This window comes from Littorina saxatilis, linkage group LG1, assembly GCF_037325665.1.
Source record: "Littorina saxatilis isolate snail1 linkage group LG1, US_GU_Lsax_2.0, whole genome shotgun sequence".
NCBI classification, from domain to species: domain Eukaryota; kingdom Metazoa; phylum Mollusca; class Gastropoda; order Littorinimorpha; family Littorinidae; genus Littorina; species Littorina saxatilis.
Window position 1 is genome coordinate 75,038,573 of NC_090245.1, and position 17,572 is coordinate 75,056,144.

Here is a 17,572-nt window from a genome sequence, read left to right on the forward strand (position 1 = left end):
TGTGTGTATGGTATGCGTGTGTGATCGCAATTTTAGACATAGCAGCAATCAACAAAGCACATTCAGATTTCTTGCTTCGCATGTAATGGCCATCATTAAAATAAAATGCACCATATAAAAAATAGAAGGCAATTAAGACGCTATGTTTGCAGACATTTATTACATCATAATTCAACATATTAAATCATTCTCATACTGCCATCTTCTCCCATAGAAAAATGTAGAATCGGTTGAAGACTTTGTAGAATCAGAAATACTCTTTAATTTTATTTGCCAAGTACATTTCCAGTGATAATGAAAGCAGTCATACATGATACTACACACAACTCCTGCCTTCGAAAGAACATACTAGGGGGGAAAAAAGACTCGAACAGCAAGGAGAGAGTCACCAGAGGAAACACACACACTCATGCATACACACCTATTGCATTTCAAACAGCATCAAATCAAAACTCGCATTTTTCTAGCACCAGACTTTCATCCCTCAAGAGAAGCAATGACACTGAAAGGGACAAATTCCTTCAAAGAACACCCTCGTTTCAAAAAGAATCCTAAGTTTAAATCAGATTGGAAATAACTCAGGAACTTTCTGACAAGAAAACATGAAGGAAAGGCAGTATCTCATGCAAAAATCTTCTCGGTACAAACATTCTTCCATTCATAAACTATAAAAAAAATGCACTCAGAATTTCATGAACAACATAAACGCATGCTCAATATGTTCCTGGAAGCTATCTGGAGGGTCCCATTGCAGTTGAAAAATCATGCTGCCGGCCTTGTCGTAGACCCTGTAACCAGAAAGTAATAAGCATGAGGAATTAAACATTCTATGCTCTAAGAATTACTAAGAATGTATGGAATTCAAAAATAGACTGCAATCTCCCACTACTGAATGCATACAAAGCAACAATACTATTATAGTAACGGAAAATGTTATCAAAGAAACTTGAACCGCTCAATCAATGTTTTACCAAATAAGAAATAAATGACCCCTCTCAAATAAAATTTGAACTGATCAATTTGTGGTTTACAAAGCAAAAGATAAACACATGTAAAACACTAACTACTCAATGTATGTTCCAAAGTAAAAGATAAAACACCCTAAAAGTGACCGTTTTTTTCTGGATTTAAAAGCACATACTGAACTTTTTTTTAAAGTTTGGGAAAATGCTACAAATGTAGCCTGCCTGTTTAATCAGTAAGGCAGTATTATCAACAAACTTGGTGTCTGTTTGTATTGCTGTACAGAAACTGAGGCATTCACCGGTGACTTGTCTGACAACAAATCCACCAAACATCTTATAATATTCACATGTTAACACTTGTCTCTCTTTACCTTTTTAATCATGGACAATAAACTATGAATAATTCATAATTAACGAAGTTGATCTCTACTGACTGACATTTTTCTGAAACAGGTGGGCTGTGTTTTCATGCAGTGTACATTTCACATTTCTTCTGTTCCCTAAACGAGGAATATAAAATAACAACTGGAATAACAATTGTGTTCTTTTCCAAAACACAGCCATTAAGTTTTACTGTGCAGTATTTCAAACTACACGCGTCCACACACACATACAGAACTTGACTGTGACAACGTTTTGATTGAAATACTTCGAAGACAATAATATGTAAAATAGGAGATCCACAGTGACCACACACCTGGTAGTATCCTGTGTGATAGCCGCTCATATACCATGAAAGCAGCATGCTGCACAGAGCTTCATTTTCGTCGCTCACATTATCACCAGGCATGGGGGGAGGTGGTGGGGGCATCATGGAGAAGGGCTGCACAAAGAACATCACAAACATACTTCATGTGCTACAACAAAATGAAGTTATCAATCGTAATAGTCTTTCTGCCGTATGCCATGGAGTCATGCTTTTAAGTGTTTAAAAACAACAGAAAAAACATGTAATATTCTAATCTCTCTCACAAAAGCAATCGGCAGAAGGAGCTTCAAATCCACTGAGTATTCATCCAAATTCATATAATACTGGTTATATTAATTTTGTCCGAGCTAAAAGAGCAAACAGAAGCATCGTAACAGTTTTAACACCTGACACGTGTTTTTCATTGGACTATGGTCCACAAAAAAAAGTTTAAAAAACAGTGTTTTGATCGCTCTCCAAGAAGACGGCAACAGAAGTAGCTTCTCATCGAGTGAATATACGACCAGAATCACATACTGGTGCCATATATTTGTAGAAGCTAAAAAAAAAACTAACACAGCAACCCAGGCAGTATAATTGCAGTCTCTAACACACACACTGGGTAAAGACATGAACTAGACTGGTCTCCGGTCCATTGGATACAGTGGAACCCCCTTTTAAGACCTCCACAAATCTGACAATATCAGTTCTTAGAAAGGAGGGAATCTGAAAATGAAGATTATTTAACAAAAGTTATGAACAGAAAAATCTGGAGAGCGGTGGTCTTCTTCTTCTTCTTCTTCTTCTGCGTTCGTGGGCTGAAACTCCCACGTACACTCGTGTTTTATGCACGAGTGGAATTTTACGTGTATGACCGTTTTTTACCCCGCCATTTAGGCAACCATATGCCGTTTTCGGAGGAAGCATGCTGGGTATTTTCGTGTTTCTATAACCCACCGAACTCTGACATGGATCACAGGATCTTTTTCGTGCACACTTGGTCTTGTGCTTGCGTGTTACACACGGGGGTGTTCGGACACCGAGGAGAGTCTGCACACAAAGTTGACTCTGAGAAATGAATCTCTCGCCGAACGTGGGGACGAACTCACGCTGACAGCGGCCAACTTGATACAAATCCAGCGCGCTACCGACTGAGCTACATCCCCGCCCTGGAGGGAGTCTTATAAGGGGGGGCTCCACTATAACATGATTTTGATATGTACAATTACTGCCCTCCCCCATCAAAAGTAAAGAAAAGAACATTATGTCTGAAGACTCACCATTGATGCAGCACTTCCCATTGGTGGCTGAGGCATACTGAAAGGAGACTGATGACTCATCTGAAAGAGAACAAATAATCAAATACAATACAACATTTCAATGTCTTCAAGATCTTTCCATGAAAATCAAAGGTAATACTCTTCATAAGAACTTCTTAATATTGCTTTGCTTGTTGGGCTGGCATAACAGCATCTAACCTCACAAACCTTGCAAAACCTCAACTCATATTATTATAGCTGAGCATACTCAGCAATATTCGCTAAGGACAACTAGTACATTTCACTACTAAAGCACCCCATCAGTTCAGTTTTGAACGGTGTCTTACTGTCTGCAGACCTGTTTACCCTAAACCCGAGGCAAGAGTACTTTCCCAAAAAGTTGAGTGTATTTTTCAAAAAGTTCGTGTACTTTGCAAGCAAAGCCATATGGGCTAGGGAAAATGTACGGGTGGGTGCAAACGTGTTTGTGTAAGAATAGCATGTCTTGTGAACACCTTCAGAATTTAACTCCTTCCAATACAACGGGGATAAAACAATTTTATTTACCCGTCAGTTTATAGCATTATAACCAGTGTCTTCCAAACGCAAACAGATTGATAATGAAAAGATGAAGTTCGTGAAATAACATCTGCGGTTGACAGTGGCAAGTTCATTTTTGACTCACATGCGAAGCAAAAGTGAGTCTATGTACTCACCCGAGTCGTCCGTCCGTCCGTCCGAAAAACTTTAACGTTGGATATTTCTTGGACACTATTCAGTCTATCAGTACCAAATTTGGCAAGATGGTGTATGATGACAAGGCCCCAAAAAACATACATAGCATCTTGACCTTGCTTCAAGGTCAAGGTCGCAGGGGCCATAAATGTTGCCTAAAAAACAGCTATTTTTCCCATTTTTCCCATTTTCTCTGCAGTTTTTGAGATTCAATACCTCACCTATATATGATATATAGGGCAAAGTAAGCCCCATCTTTTGATACCAGTTTGGTTTACCTTGCTTCAAGGTCAAGGTCACAGGAGCTCTTCAAAGTTGGATTGTATACATATTTTGAAGTGACCTTGACCCTGAACTATGGAAGATAACTGTTTCAAACTTAAAAATTATGTGGGGCACATGTTATTCTTTCATCATGAGACACATTTGGTCACATATGATCAAGGTCAAGGTCACTTTGACCCTTATGAAATGTGACCAAAATAAGGTAGTGAACCACTAAAAGTGACCATATCTCATGGTAGAAACTGAAAGAGCCAATAAGCACCATTGTACTTCCTATGTCTTGAATTAACAGCTTTGTGTTGCATGACCTTGGATGACCTTGACCTTGGGTCAAGGTCACATGTATTTTGGTAGGAAAAATGTGTAAAGCATGTGAGTCGTATGGGCTTTGCCCTTCTTGTTACAATCATCTCAGAAAACATTGCTTCAGCACGGACTACAGCCTTTTCTTCTGGCAGGATTTTCTTTGCGGGAATGAACTTCATAATTCCTTGGCAGCTTTCAGCGGATTTCTTTGCAACCTTGTCCAGGTGAGTTTTGGAACTGCAGTGTCGTTCGATGTCATATTTCCCAGCATGGGCAACGGAGAAATCTGATTTACAATACTTGCAGTGTGCATGACTTTTTCCCATAGTAGACTCCACAATTCCTGGCTCTTTCTCCAAGAAAATTTGCTGCTTCTGCTGTTTAGATTTGGTACAGTCATCCGAAACTGGCACATATTTCCGCTTCATTTTGCCACGATTGTCCAGACGATCGCACGGGCCAACAACTGAACAAGGTTTCCACAGCTGAAGACTCGCTGTCATGGTTATCTCCCTTCGACCAAAACGGGTATCAGTTGTACCATCCCGTAATCAGCACACCAACACCGGAAAACGTATTCTAGACTTTTTCTCAGGCGTATTTTGTGCGTGTGTCGCGTATTTGCGTACCGATAATAATTTGGCGTACAAAATACGCCCAAATAGTACTGGTAAACAGGTCTGTGTCTGGTTTCTGCTCTGCTTCAGACAGTAAACTGACTCGTTTACATTGGACAAATCTAATAAAATAAGAAACCTAATGAATAAACCATATAAATCCAAAAGAAAACAAAAACAAAATACGAATTTGCAGCCTTGTGAGGGGGCTTGACAAACAACAGCATTGACAATGAAACAGATAAGCAGTCCTGTTGACTACCACAATTTCGACTTTGAATTTCTCGCACATGGAAAATTCTTCTCGCAACTGGAATTTTCAGTAGATTTCCGTAATACCAGAATTTAGACCCCCAATCTGTAATAATTCCGGACAATCCGGGAGGGTAAACAGGTCTGGATGAGCCAACAGGCACTGAAATAAAACCAACGTACCCAAGGAAACAAGGGTGGTGGTGGCGGTGGTGGTGGTGGAGCGTGGGCATTACCCTGATGAAAGTCAGAAAAAGCCGGCCATCCCCACGGGGTTCCTGATTGTCTGCTCTTCTTGGTTTCTCTGTGGCTGGCTGAGCTTTGCCGAGAGTCCACACTGTCTGTCTGAAGACCAACCAGTGACAGTCATTGTGGGTAACACTAACAGGCTAGTTCATAAACATGTTCATAATGATTCTCATTCTTTCTTCGGACTACAACTTGGCCTCTGAACCAATGCTTGACATTGCTCTAGTTATGAGTGACCTCACCTGGATATCAGGCTCATATATATATATACCTGACCAATATTTAACCTAAGCGCTATAACTGGTCTTTGAACTGACACTCTTCCTTCTTTAACACTTTCTACCCCACCTATGTTGAGCAGGTCACTCACAATTGTAGTGACTGTGTAGTAACTGTGTATCAACACGCTGGAATGCAGGCGTTAGATGGACGTTACAGGAAGCGACTGAAGCTAACAGTCTGAGCAGATACCTGGTCAGATAGAGCCATATGAGTGGGTACGGATATATCCGTACCTGGGAGACAATGAGTTAAAGGAGAAAGTAAGGCCATCTACTGGCAGTTTTGGCTTCTATTTGCCTTTTCCTAATTTTGTAAAACTCACTCTTTTCTTTTCGTACCAAACTGATGAAAATATGCACACATAAAAGGATGTTGCAAGCATTTACTTTCTTCCTCAAAATTTTCCAAAATGGCCATGAAAGTCTCAGTTATTTTTCAAAGTTTTCAGGCAGTCCTTAGCATCAAAATTCCCCTCCCATGAAAACATTTGGCAGCTCTTCTGAAATGACGTCGATGTTTTGGGCATTTTGAAAGTAGCTTCTGCATTTTGCAGCCTGCCCATACCAAACAACAACCTTGATATGCTAACATTCTCGTTCACATGTTTCAAATTTTGTTTACCTCACTGAAGGATACTGAATCACTTCGACGTTGCTTGCGAGATGAGCTGTCATTTGGAATAAGGTCATCTAAGCTCTGTTCTTCTTCATTTCCGTAGCCGAGGTAGCGCACAACACAGGTGTTGTCATCTGGGTTGATTGACAGAATCTTAGCTCTATAAACGGTACCATCTTCTGTGAACACTGCTTGACAGAAGTCTCCCACAGTCCAGCCATTTGCCTGCAGTAATCACAAAGTGCATGTAATTAAAAGTAAAAGCTTTGGAGAATGAAGCAGTTCCTGGAATCAACTCAAAGCCAAGGTGAGACTGCCATTAACTGTTGATTTCAAGTGTTTCATATCTGTGTCCTTGTGCAACTGCAAAGCATCAGCAAGAGGGGATAGGGGATTTTCAGGTTCCCCCGTTACATAGTTCTTTTAGCAACGTTCAAGTTAAGTTAATATTAACTTTCTGCAAAAATCTGGGCAACAAGTTAGCCCAAATGCACAATAAAATAAGCTTTATGCTCTCTAATCTAGAAAATGTAAAGTTACTTACTCCTTTGTTTGTTTGTTTGTTTGCTTAACGCCCAGCCGACCACTAAGGGCCATATCAGGGCGGTGCTGCTTTGACATATAACGTGCGCCACACACAAGACAGAAGTCGCAGGACAGGCTTCACGTCTCACCCAGTCACATTATTCGAACACCGGACCAACCAGTCCTAGCACTAACCCCATAATGCCAGACGCCAGGCGGAGCAGCCACTAGATTGCCAATTTTAAAGTCTTAGGTATGACCCGGCCGGGGTTCAAACCCACGACCTCCCGATCACGGGGCGGACGCCTTTACTTACTCCTGTTTAAATAAATTCACACTGGATCAGATAGAGCAGGTTCATGTGGACTGGGTGGCCGAGTGGTAACGCACTTGCGAGAGGTTGCGAGTTCGACCCTGGGTCAGGGCGTTAGCAATTTTCTCCCCCCTTTCCTAACCTAGGTGGTGGGTTCAAGTGCTAGTCTTTCGGATGAGACGAAAAACCGAGGTCCCTTCGTGTACACTACATTGGGGTGTGCACGTTAAAGATCCCACGATTGACAAAAGGGTCTTTCCTGGCAAAATTGAATAGGCATCGATAAAAATGTCCACCAAAATACCCGTGTGACTTGGAATAATAGGCCGTGAAAAGTAGGATATGCGCCGAAATGGCTGCGATCTGCTGGCCGATGTGATGTATTGTGTAAAAAAATTGCATCTCACACGGCATAAATAAATCCCTGCGCCTTGAATATGTGCGCGATATAAATTGCATAAAATTAAAATAAAAAAATAAAAAAATAAATCCCTGCGCTTAGAACTGTACCCACGGAATACGCGCGATATAAGCCTCATATTGATTGATTGATTGATGTGCATGTGTGCATGAGAATGCAAGAAATAATTTAAGGGATGGCTGAGAGAGAGGGAGAGAGAGAGAGAGAGCTCTACCAGTACCAACTGAGCTACCAGAGTCCACTGACCTGACAAATCATTTGATTTAAGTAAGAAAGTAATGAATAAGTACATGATTTACCTTGAGCAGCGAAACGGCAGCATCATATGCCTCAATAAGCGCTGAGAGAGATAGAAAGAGAGAGAGAGAGAGAGTGCACAAAAATCTAAAATAATAAAAGTATATTACCTGTTGCTTTTTCTTAGCCTGCCTTGCTTTCTTCTTTTTGTTCTTCTTCTTTTTTGACTGGGATGTGCCTGTGGTTTTTCCTCCACCGTTAAGAATAGACGCGTCCCCTGTGTGTTCTGCTAGCTTGGCCTGTGATGGTAAATAAATACTACAGTAAAACCTGCGAGCAAAGGACGCTCTTGGGGAGCCTTGCCACTGTCCTTTGTAGCAAGGTGTCCTTTCTTATGAATATGAATGCGCCAACATTTTTTTGAAAAAACCCCACCAACAGCCAAATGAATTACATGATTGTTTGAAAGTGGTACATGTAGTTTTATTGTATGTATGTGTGCATGTTTATATATAAATGTAAATAGAGTGTCTATGCATGTTTAGTTCTTTCATTTTCTTTCATTACATGTAATAACAAGTCGCGTAAGGCGAAAATACAACATTTTTTTTCTTAATGGTTTATTCAGGCATCAACATTTACAATATATAGTAGGAACATGTGACAACACAGCAGTTGTGAATTATCTTCATGTGACAAATCATAAGTGAATCCTCTGTAAATGAAACAGGAGAACAAAAAGACACAACGGAAAAACATGATATTTGGCTGGAAAATACGGATATAAACTATTATGTTTTCCATTATTCGACCAAGGTATTGTATGGTAGCCACTTCTTTAAAAAAACATGTATACTTCATTTCCATTTGGTGTACATATTTGTCAACTTTGTGTAAGTAAGACAATTCTTTGAGAAACATTTGCAATGATGGTTTTAGTTTATTTATTCTACATTTATATATGTAAAACTTTGCTTGTAATAAAATATAATCAAAACCCTCATCAGTCTTACTTTTTGGGTCATAGCCAAATAATACTAATGTGGGGCTGAGTGCAAGTCTGCTGCAGTTTTGACATTTCTCCTTCATGTGTTTTTCAAACTCAGTCCAAAATGACTGAGTATGCTCACATAACCATAAATAATGCAAAATTGTATCTCTTTCTACATTACAAAAACTACACTGGTTGCTCGCAATCACCCCCATGTCTTTCACTTTCAGCATTGAATTGGTTACTAATATTCTGTTGTTGATTTTTATTTGAAACCATTTTAATTTTACTTCTTTTATTTTCTTTGAACTAAAAAAACCTTTGTCCATTCTACCTCTCTATCCAACAGTCTTTCCCAACTTTTTAATGCCTTTGGAGAATCTACTTTGCTAATCAGCATGTCGTATATGCGTTTTGAACCCTTCTGCAAACTTTCAAAAAAAACAAGTGCTTTTGGTTGCTGAATATAATTGCAGCTATCTATAGCTAGGTCACATTTTTGCAAATATTTTTTAACAGCACTTACACACCCACAATACTTAAAAAAATTAGCCTGAACCCCAGTTTTCGCTTGAAATTGAAAATACAACATTTAGTCAAGCTGTCGAACTCACAGAATGAAACTGAACGCAATGCAATTTTTCAGCAAGACCGTATACTCGTAGCATCGTAAGTCCACCGCTCGTGGCAAAGGCAGTGAAATTGACAAGAAGAGCGGGGTAGTAGTTGCGCTGAGAAGGATAGCACGCTTTTCTGTACCTCTCTTTGTTTTAACTTTCTGAACGTGTTTTTAATCCAAACATATCATATCTATATGTTTTTGGAATCAGGAACCGACAAGGAATAAGATGAAAGTGTTTTTAAATCGATTTCGAAAATTTAATTTTGATCATAATTTTTATATTTTTAATTTTCAGAGCTTGTTTTAAATCCAAATATAACATATTTATATGTTTTTGGAATCAGAAAATGATGAAGAATAAGATGAACGTAAATTTGGATCGTTTCATAAATTATTATTTTTTTACAATTTTCAGAAGTTGCCACACACAAGACAGAAGTCGCAGCACAGGCTTCATGTCTCACCCAGTCACATTATTCTGACACCGGACCAACCAGTCCTAGCACTAACCCCATAATGCCAGACGCCAGGCGGAGCAGCCACTAGATTGCCAATTTTAAAGTCTTAGGTATGACCCGGCCGGGGTTCGAACCTACGACCTCCCGCTCACTGGGCGGACGCCTTACCACTAGGCCACCGTGTTGCGGTAGAGAGAGAGGTGCAATCGGTTTCTTACCTGAAGCAATGGGCCATTCACGGGAAGATTCTTTGATCGAGCTGTTGAAAACCACTCGAAGAGTTCTTCGTTCAACTCATCATATGTTGTTTTTCTTCTCTTAACACATTTTGCCGTCGATCTGGCACCGGATTCCCACTGACTGAGAATTTGTGTTCGATCAGCTTTTATGTTGGAAATTTGAGTTTTTCCGCAATTGAGCTCATCAGCAACTTTTCGAACGGACAGCCCCTTGTCCAATTTCTTTATGACATAGACTCTCTCTTCTAAAGTCAAAATTTTTCGTTTTGGCATGATGAGACGAAGACGAAGGATGAGACGAAGATGCATCACAGTACAGAAAGTAGAAACCCGAAACGCACAAAGCAAATTGTTTTTGTTTGTGAGTTCACGGCATCGACCAATGAGCGTGCACCATACAAAAATCAACTTCTTTCAAGTGCTGTCATTGGCTTACAATATAAGCTTCTCGCGCGTTCACATCGCCAGCGAAATTGTATTTGCAGAACCAAGATGGTGGACCAGCGTCTGCTAAAAGCTGTCTGCTTCAAGGGTTTGTCCGTTGTTGACAAGTAACGAACCCAATCGGGACCAAAAAAGGGTGTCCTCGTCCGCGCCTTTGAGGTGTTCGCTCTTTTAAGGTGTTTTTGAGTGTAAAATACATCCGTCCTCACTTGAATTATCCGTTATGCTAAGGTGTCCGCCAAAATAAGGGTCCACTAGATGCAGGTTTTACTGTAATACAAACACATGTTTTCCCTCACAAAATAAACTTTAGTAAAAAGAACAACCAACAGAACAAGATGAAACAAAAACCAAGCACTTTTCAAAATGTCCTTTTCACATACGCTTTGAGGAGAAGCTTAACATAATGCCTGAAAGCAAACACTGCATCGGTACATAAGAAAAGGAGTAATTTTTTTAGTGTCCCTTATAAACATAGTGATGAAACTTGAAGGCAATAAATGATGAAACAATAAGACAGTACTGCAACTGAAGCTGGAACCAATACCATAATGGATGAATAGCTTCTCTGGCTGATTCATCCCACAGAGTTGAACTGACTGTGTTCATCCTGGCTTGGAATCAAACCCGACCCGAGGATAACATGTCTAGTGGGCCGTACTAGTGCTCTGCCAGTACCAACTGAGCTACCAGAGTCCACTGACTTGACAAATCATTTGATTTCAGTAAGAAAGTAATGAATAAGTACATGATTTACCTTGAGCGGCGCAACGGCTGCATCATATGCCTCAATAAGCGCTGTATCATCCCACACATCACTGTCATAGTCATCCTGAAAACATTAAAAAAAAAAATCTCATTATTAAAAATAATCTCATTATCAGTACATGTCTTCTTCTTCTTCAAAATAATGAGGAAATCCTTGTACAGTGCAACTATCCTAAATTCGGTTGGTGCGCCTAATTTCCCTAGAGTGAAAGATAAAGTGGATAGACCCCCGCCAAGCAAGAAGAACAAGTTTACGGATGCTAAGTTTCTGGAACAGTTACCGGACTTTCTTGAATATGCAAATAACCTACCAGGCTCGCTGCTTATTGTTGGTGACTTTAATTATCACTTTGACACTCCATCACACTTTTACACATCCAAAGTGCTTGACGTTCTCAATATGTTTGATCTGTGTCAGTCTGTTTCAGAGCCCACCCATGTACGTGGCCACATTGTTGATTGGGTTGTTTTCAGGGAAGAAGATGGTCTGGTTAAGTCGACGTCTGTTGAACCGTCCCTTTCGTCCGATCACTATTGTGTCACGTGCACTCTTGACTTCGCAAAACCCCCCTCCCCTAGAGTGTACAGGGAAGTTCGTAGACTGGCGTCTATGGACGTCGAGGCCTTTAAGGCCGACTTTCTTGCCGACTTGCCCTCACTGCCGTCCGCCGAACAGCTCTTTCGTGTTTTGCGTGCCATTCTGGACACACACGCCCCTTCTACCCGTCGTTTGGTCTCTAATCGTCCCCCCTCCCCGTGGTATAGCGGTGTGGGACCTGAACTACAAGACGCCAAGCGGGAGAGGAGGGGGGCGGAGCGTCAGTGGCGCGCCACAGGTCTAACCGTGCACCGGCAAGTATTTCAGGCGGCCAGAAACCGGGTCATCGCCATCGTCGACCATGCCAAGTCTGCATTCTTCTCATCCAAAATACTCGCATGCACCTCAGTCAAACAGCTGTTTAGTGTCACCAATGACATCTTAGGCAAGGTGACTTGTCCCCCTCTTCCCACTATGTTCTCTGTACATGAGCTTCCCCAGAAGTTCGCTGACTTTTTCACTGCGAAGATCGCGCTTATTCGCGAGAAGCTTGATTCTGCTGTTGTCCCGCCTTCACCGGTTGCCGATAGGATGTATTGTGGTCCAGCTCTGCAGCGTTTTGAGCCTGTCACCAGCGAGTTTGTAAAAAAGGTGTGTTTAGGCGCTAGTCCGAAAACGTGCGAGCTTGACCCCATTCCGTCCTCTCTGCTGTGTGATTGTATTGATGACCTTCTTCCATATCTCACTCACGTCATCAACGACTCTCTGACTTCCGGCTCATTCCCAGATGAATTCAAACCTGCAATAGTTAGGCCCCTCATCAAAAAACCTTCACTTGACAAGAATTCCTTGAAAAACTTTAGGCCCGTTTCGAACTTGTCATTCCTTTCAAAAATCACTGAAAAAATTGTCCTTTCACAACTTCTCACTCATCTAGAGCAAAACCACCTTCTCAACACCCATCAGTCTGCATACAGGAAAAACCATAGTACTGAGACAGCACTTCTGAAGATTGTAAACGACATCCTTCTTGGCTTTGACGAAAATCAGGTCTCCATTCTAACACTACTGGACTTGTCTAGCGCATTTGATACGATAGACCACGAAATTCTGCTCCACAGGCTTCAGCACTCCTTTGGTGTTCATGATCTGGCCCTTTCCTGGGTTCGTTCGTACCTTACTAACCGGACGCAGACCGTTTGTGTCAACGGCATCAAATCTCAACCTTCAGCTCTCCAGTACGGTGTCCCGCAAGGGTCCGTGCTTGGCCCCATACTTTTCGTTCTATATGCCTCCCCTGTGTCCGATGTTATCAGTCGCCATGCGTTGTCGCACGAGAGTTTCGCTGATGATACACAGCTTCATCAGTCTGCCCCTCTTGCTGAAGTTGACGTTCTGGTATCTCGGACACAGGATTGCATTGCGGACCTCAGTGATTGGATGTCTTTAAACAAACTCCAGTTAAATAGTGACAAAACCGAAGTTATGCTGGCCTGTCCCAAGAAATTTCTCAATCACCCTTCTCTTCCTGCCTCTCTCACTGTCAACGAACTACCTATCTCTTTCTCTCCGTCTGTCCGCAGCCTTGGCGTCACTCTCGATCCAACTCTCTCTTTCCAAAAACACATCTCTAACATCTGCAAGTCCGCCTATCTAGAGCTGCGCAAGATTAGTTCAGTCCGTCACTACCTCACCACTGATGCAACCAAAACGTTAGTGTGTTCTTTAGTCCTCTCAAAGATAGATTATTGCAATTCTCTTCTGGCCGGTCTCCCTAAGTACCTTTTAGATAGACTTCAAAGGATCCAAAATAACGCTGCCCGCCTGGTCTTCAAATCTTCCAAGTATGAACACGCCACACCCCTTCTTCACTCTCTACACTGGCTGCCTATCACTAAAAGGATCGAATACAAACTCTCCTCTCTTTCTTTTGCCGTCGTTTCTGGTTCTGCCCCAGAATACTTCTCAGAACTCCTCAATCTCTACACCCCCTCTCGTCAGCTTCGCTCCGCCGCCGACACTCGACTCTTCCGACTCCCCACAGTGCAAACAAAGACATGTGGCGAGAGGTCCTTCGCCTATCAAGCCCCTGTGACCTGGAATAGATTACCTCTGCCTCTCAGACACACAGATTCTCTCACTACATTCAAGACAAATCTCAAAACACACCTCTTTCAGCGCAAGTGATTTTCCCTCCAGCATCTCCCCACCCACCCCATCCCGCCCCACCTCACCCCCTACCTAGTGCCTAAAATAACGTGTATATATATTTTCTGCGCTTTGTGTCAGCACTGTTTGTGTGTGTGTAAATAGTATTGTTGACACGTTTTTATACAGTAGCCTTATGTGGTTCTTGTGCCTAGGCTGTGTATTGGATTGTCATTGTATGCCTGCATCATTAGTTGTCAGTAATTATTACATGTGCTGATTGTTCTCTTTGCCTGCGCGCGTATAGTATGTTGGTTATGATTGGTCATAGTATGTTTGTTTATGTTTGGTCGTTATCTTTGCCTGTGCGTGTATTGTATGTTTGGTCGTTTTCTTTGCCTGTGCATGTATAGTTTGTTGGTTATGTTTGGTCGGTTTCTTTGCCTGTGCGTGTATAGTATGCTTGGTCGATGTATGTATTGTAAAGCGCTAAGAGTAGACATTTTTCTAGAATAGCGCTATAAAAGTTTGCATTATTATTATTATTATAGTGTACCTATGAAAATAAAAACAAAGGTGGGTTGGTAGGCAAGCTATTGCTATTCGCGATTTGCTGTGGCGCCCAATTTCAGGCCCTGGGCTGAGGGGCTAGCTTACCACCCAGTGCTACCTAGCGCAGCAACTGGGCCCCGACAAAAAAATACAAAGAGGACGAACAATATCATAATATGGAGCAAGAGCGATAGATTCTACCATATCACTACTTATTACTTATGGGTCGGGAGGGTGGAGAGGGGGGATGGGTCTGGAGAGGGGGGGGGGGGGGGAGAATCTAGTGCTGAGGGGAGGGGGAGGGGGAGGTATGGGTCTGGAGAGGGGAGGGGGAATCTACTTTTATCTAGTGTGGAGGGGATGTATCACACAAAAAGATACTCTCTTAAATTAGAAAAAGTCAATTACTCAATGCGACGTTTTTCCTCTAAATGTTTATTTTTTTTAATTTTTAATTTTTTTTAATTTTTAATGTTTAATTTTTTTTTTTATTCAATTAATAAAACACAAGATAACAAACATGGTAACTGTATTTTCTGTTTGCACACATACTCTCTCATTTACATGCGGTTCAGAAAAACTTGTACATTATACAAAAGGACTAAAAATAGTCATACGTGAAAAAAATATATGTGTCAACATGTGTAGCATCAAAATGATCATATGTCATCATATATAGATTTTTTTTTTTAAAACAATATTCGCATCATAATGTATGGCTGTCTTTTCATTATATAAAAGAAAATAAACAATAATTTGTTTTTAATTAATAAAACTTCAGACTAACGAAATCTCAAAACAACATGATTTCCAAAAATAATTTCCAGTGTTAATCGTGAATCGGTTTTTTTAAAAATGCTTACGCACATCTTTGCGATTAAAATAATGTGATTAATCTTCTTCATATTTTTGCTGTTACTTTTTATACCAAAAAGCACATCTACTGTTGGGCACTCAAAGAAAAAATGCTCCAATACATCAAGTTCATCCTTACAATATGTACAGTTTTTATCAGCCTTCACTTTCATTTTACACAATAAAATATTAGTTGGATAAATGTTTTGCAATATTTTCCAATGCAGTACACGTAATTGAACTTCACTAGTGACAGTGGCTGCTACGTTCCAATTCTTTTCGTCAATTTCAAATCCTAATTTTCTTCTCCAAAATCCTTCTGAACAGGGTTGGCTGTATTGTTTTCCTACCAGAATCTTTCGAATTTCTTTTACTGATTTAACTTTTTTCCCACAGAAGGTCGGAATGTCACAGACTGAACAATTTACATCGTTTATATCGACATTTCTTAAAAGGAGATGTACAGCTATTCGAACAACATTGTACTCAAGCAATCTATTTGCAGTGTAGCCAGTTTTTTCACACACTTCTTCATAGGTAGAAAAACGTCCATTCTCACACACATCGCTCACATACATTATACCACTTTTAATCCAATCCGCAAAAAAAAGTGGGTTTCCTTGACAAATTATATCTTTGTTGTTCCACAACAAACCGGAAACAGAATTACCATTATTATCGACTTGATTGTTATCAAGCCATGCCTTCAACACAGCGGACCAAAATTCCGATTTAATACTGTCCAATCCTTTAAATGGTTTGCTATTAATGTTCGCAAAAAAACACTCAAAGCGACTCCCAAAACGGAAAAACAGTGCTTTTGGGAGCCATGACCATTTCTGGTCTTCATTAGACAGAGTTAGGTTCACAACCCAGCTTAACAAAAAGGAACACTGCATCTGACGCAAATCAATCATATTTAATCCACCTTGCTTTACTTCGTTACATAAAACAGTTCTTTTCACCTTTTCAAATGCTTTTCTGTTGCAGTCTTTTTTGTGCCACACGAAGCGAAACATTAACCTATTAATTTCAGTTAGAATGTCGTCTGGTACAATCAGCGCCTGCATTATATAGACAAAATGTGGCAGAATAAACGTTTTGAATACACAGACTTTACCAATAATGCTCAAATTCCTTTTCTCCCACACGCAGATGAGCCTTTTTACAACATTCACTCTCTCTTCCCAATTCTCTTTCACTTTTGACGCACGCATATAATTACAGAAATATACACCTAGAATTTTCATTTTGTCTGTAGTATGCAAAACCGCAACACTCATTCCTACAATTCTTCCGCGACCCAAACCACATTAGTTTGGATTTTTGGTGATTTATGTTCAAACCTGATATTTCTGAAAATTTACCAATCAAAGCCAGGGCTTGGAACATGTCATGTTCATCTTGCAAAAACAATGTAATGAGGGCAGGGGGAGGTATGGGTCTGGAGAGGGGAGGGGGAATCTACTTTTATCTAGTGTGGAGGGGATGTATCACACAAAAAGATACTCTCTTAAATTAGAAAAAGTCAATTACTCAATGCGACGTTTTTCCTCTAAATGTTAACCCCATGTAAATGAAACGCATCAGTACAGTTCATTCTGTAACTTGAATGAAAACTAAAATAAATTGTTATGCTTACAAGAGCAAGTTCTTGAAAATCTGAGGCTTAGATTGCACTTGCAGTAGAAAAACGTCCCTGAATTCATAACGCGAAAAGTTCAACAGAACCTGTGTTCCTATCATTGATACGTGTATGAGCAAAAATCATGCATAATGTCTAAAGTTCTCACAACTAAAATCATACACTGACAGTGACACAGTGACTGCCAACGATTTAGCAGCAGCTACTATTCTGAGAATAACCAGCTCTATTACATCGATAACACCGGCTTAGAAATCCAAGAAAGGCGTGCTGTCCATTAGTTACTGTCTATGACCCTTAAAATTAGTTAGAATAAGTTATGACAACAACCTCATTCACTGCACCGCGCTGAAACAGAAACATGCTGTCTGCACCCGCCATGTTTATACATCGGCCATACGTTTTATCTTACAAATACTTTCATTGGCTAACGCAGAGCCAATCAAATTATGATTAAGTTAGCTTTCTGTTGAACCTTGATACCTTTGTACCCTAAACTATTAAAAATAAGACGTTGCGTTTCCTCATTCTTTTTCTTTTCGTTTTTCTGCTACTCCAGCCTC

The 17,572-nt window shown here is 40.6% G+C and overlaps 1 protein-coding gene and 1 long non-coding RNA gene across 2 annotated transcripts in view; both read right to left on the minus strand.

Moving 5' to 3' along the window:
• Positions 1-17,572, minus strand: part of LOC138979485 (uncharacterized) — a 33,808-nt gene that overhangs the window by 9,738 nt on the left and 6,498 nt on the right. The gene's annotated exons all lie outside the window — the stretch shown is intronic.
• LOC138979454 (survival motor neuron protein 1-like) lies at positions 141-17,452 on the minus strand. Its single transcript, XM_070352179.1, has 8 exons — positions 17,340-17,452; positions 11,261-11,335; positions 7,920-8,048; positions 6,260-6,478; positions 5,291-5,452; positions 2,934-2,993; positions 1,663-1,788; positions 141-788 (listed from the first exon to the last, which is right to left on the minus strand). Exons 1-8 carry the CDS (start codon positions 17,388-17,390, stop codon positions 732-734), a joined length of 879 nt encoding a protein of 292 aa, XP_070208280.1. The 5' UTR covers positions 17,391-17,452; the 3' UTR covers positions 141-731.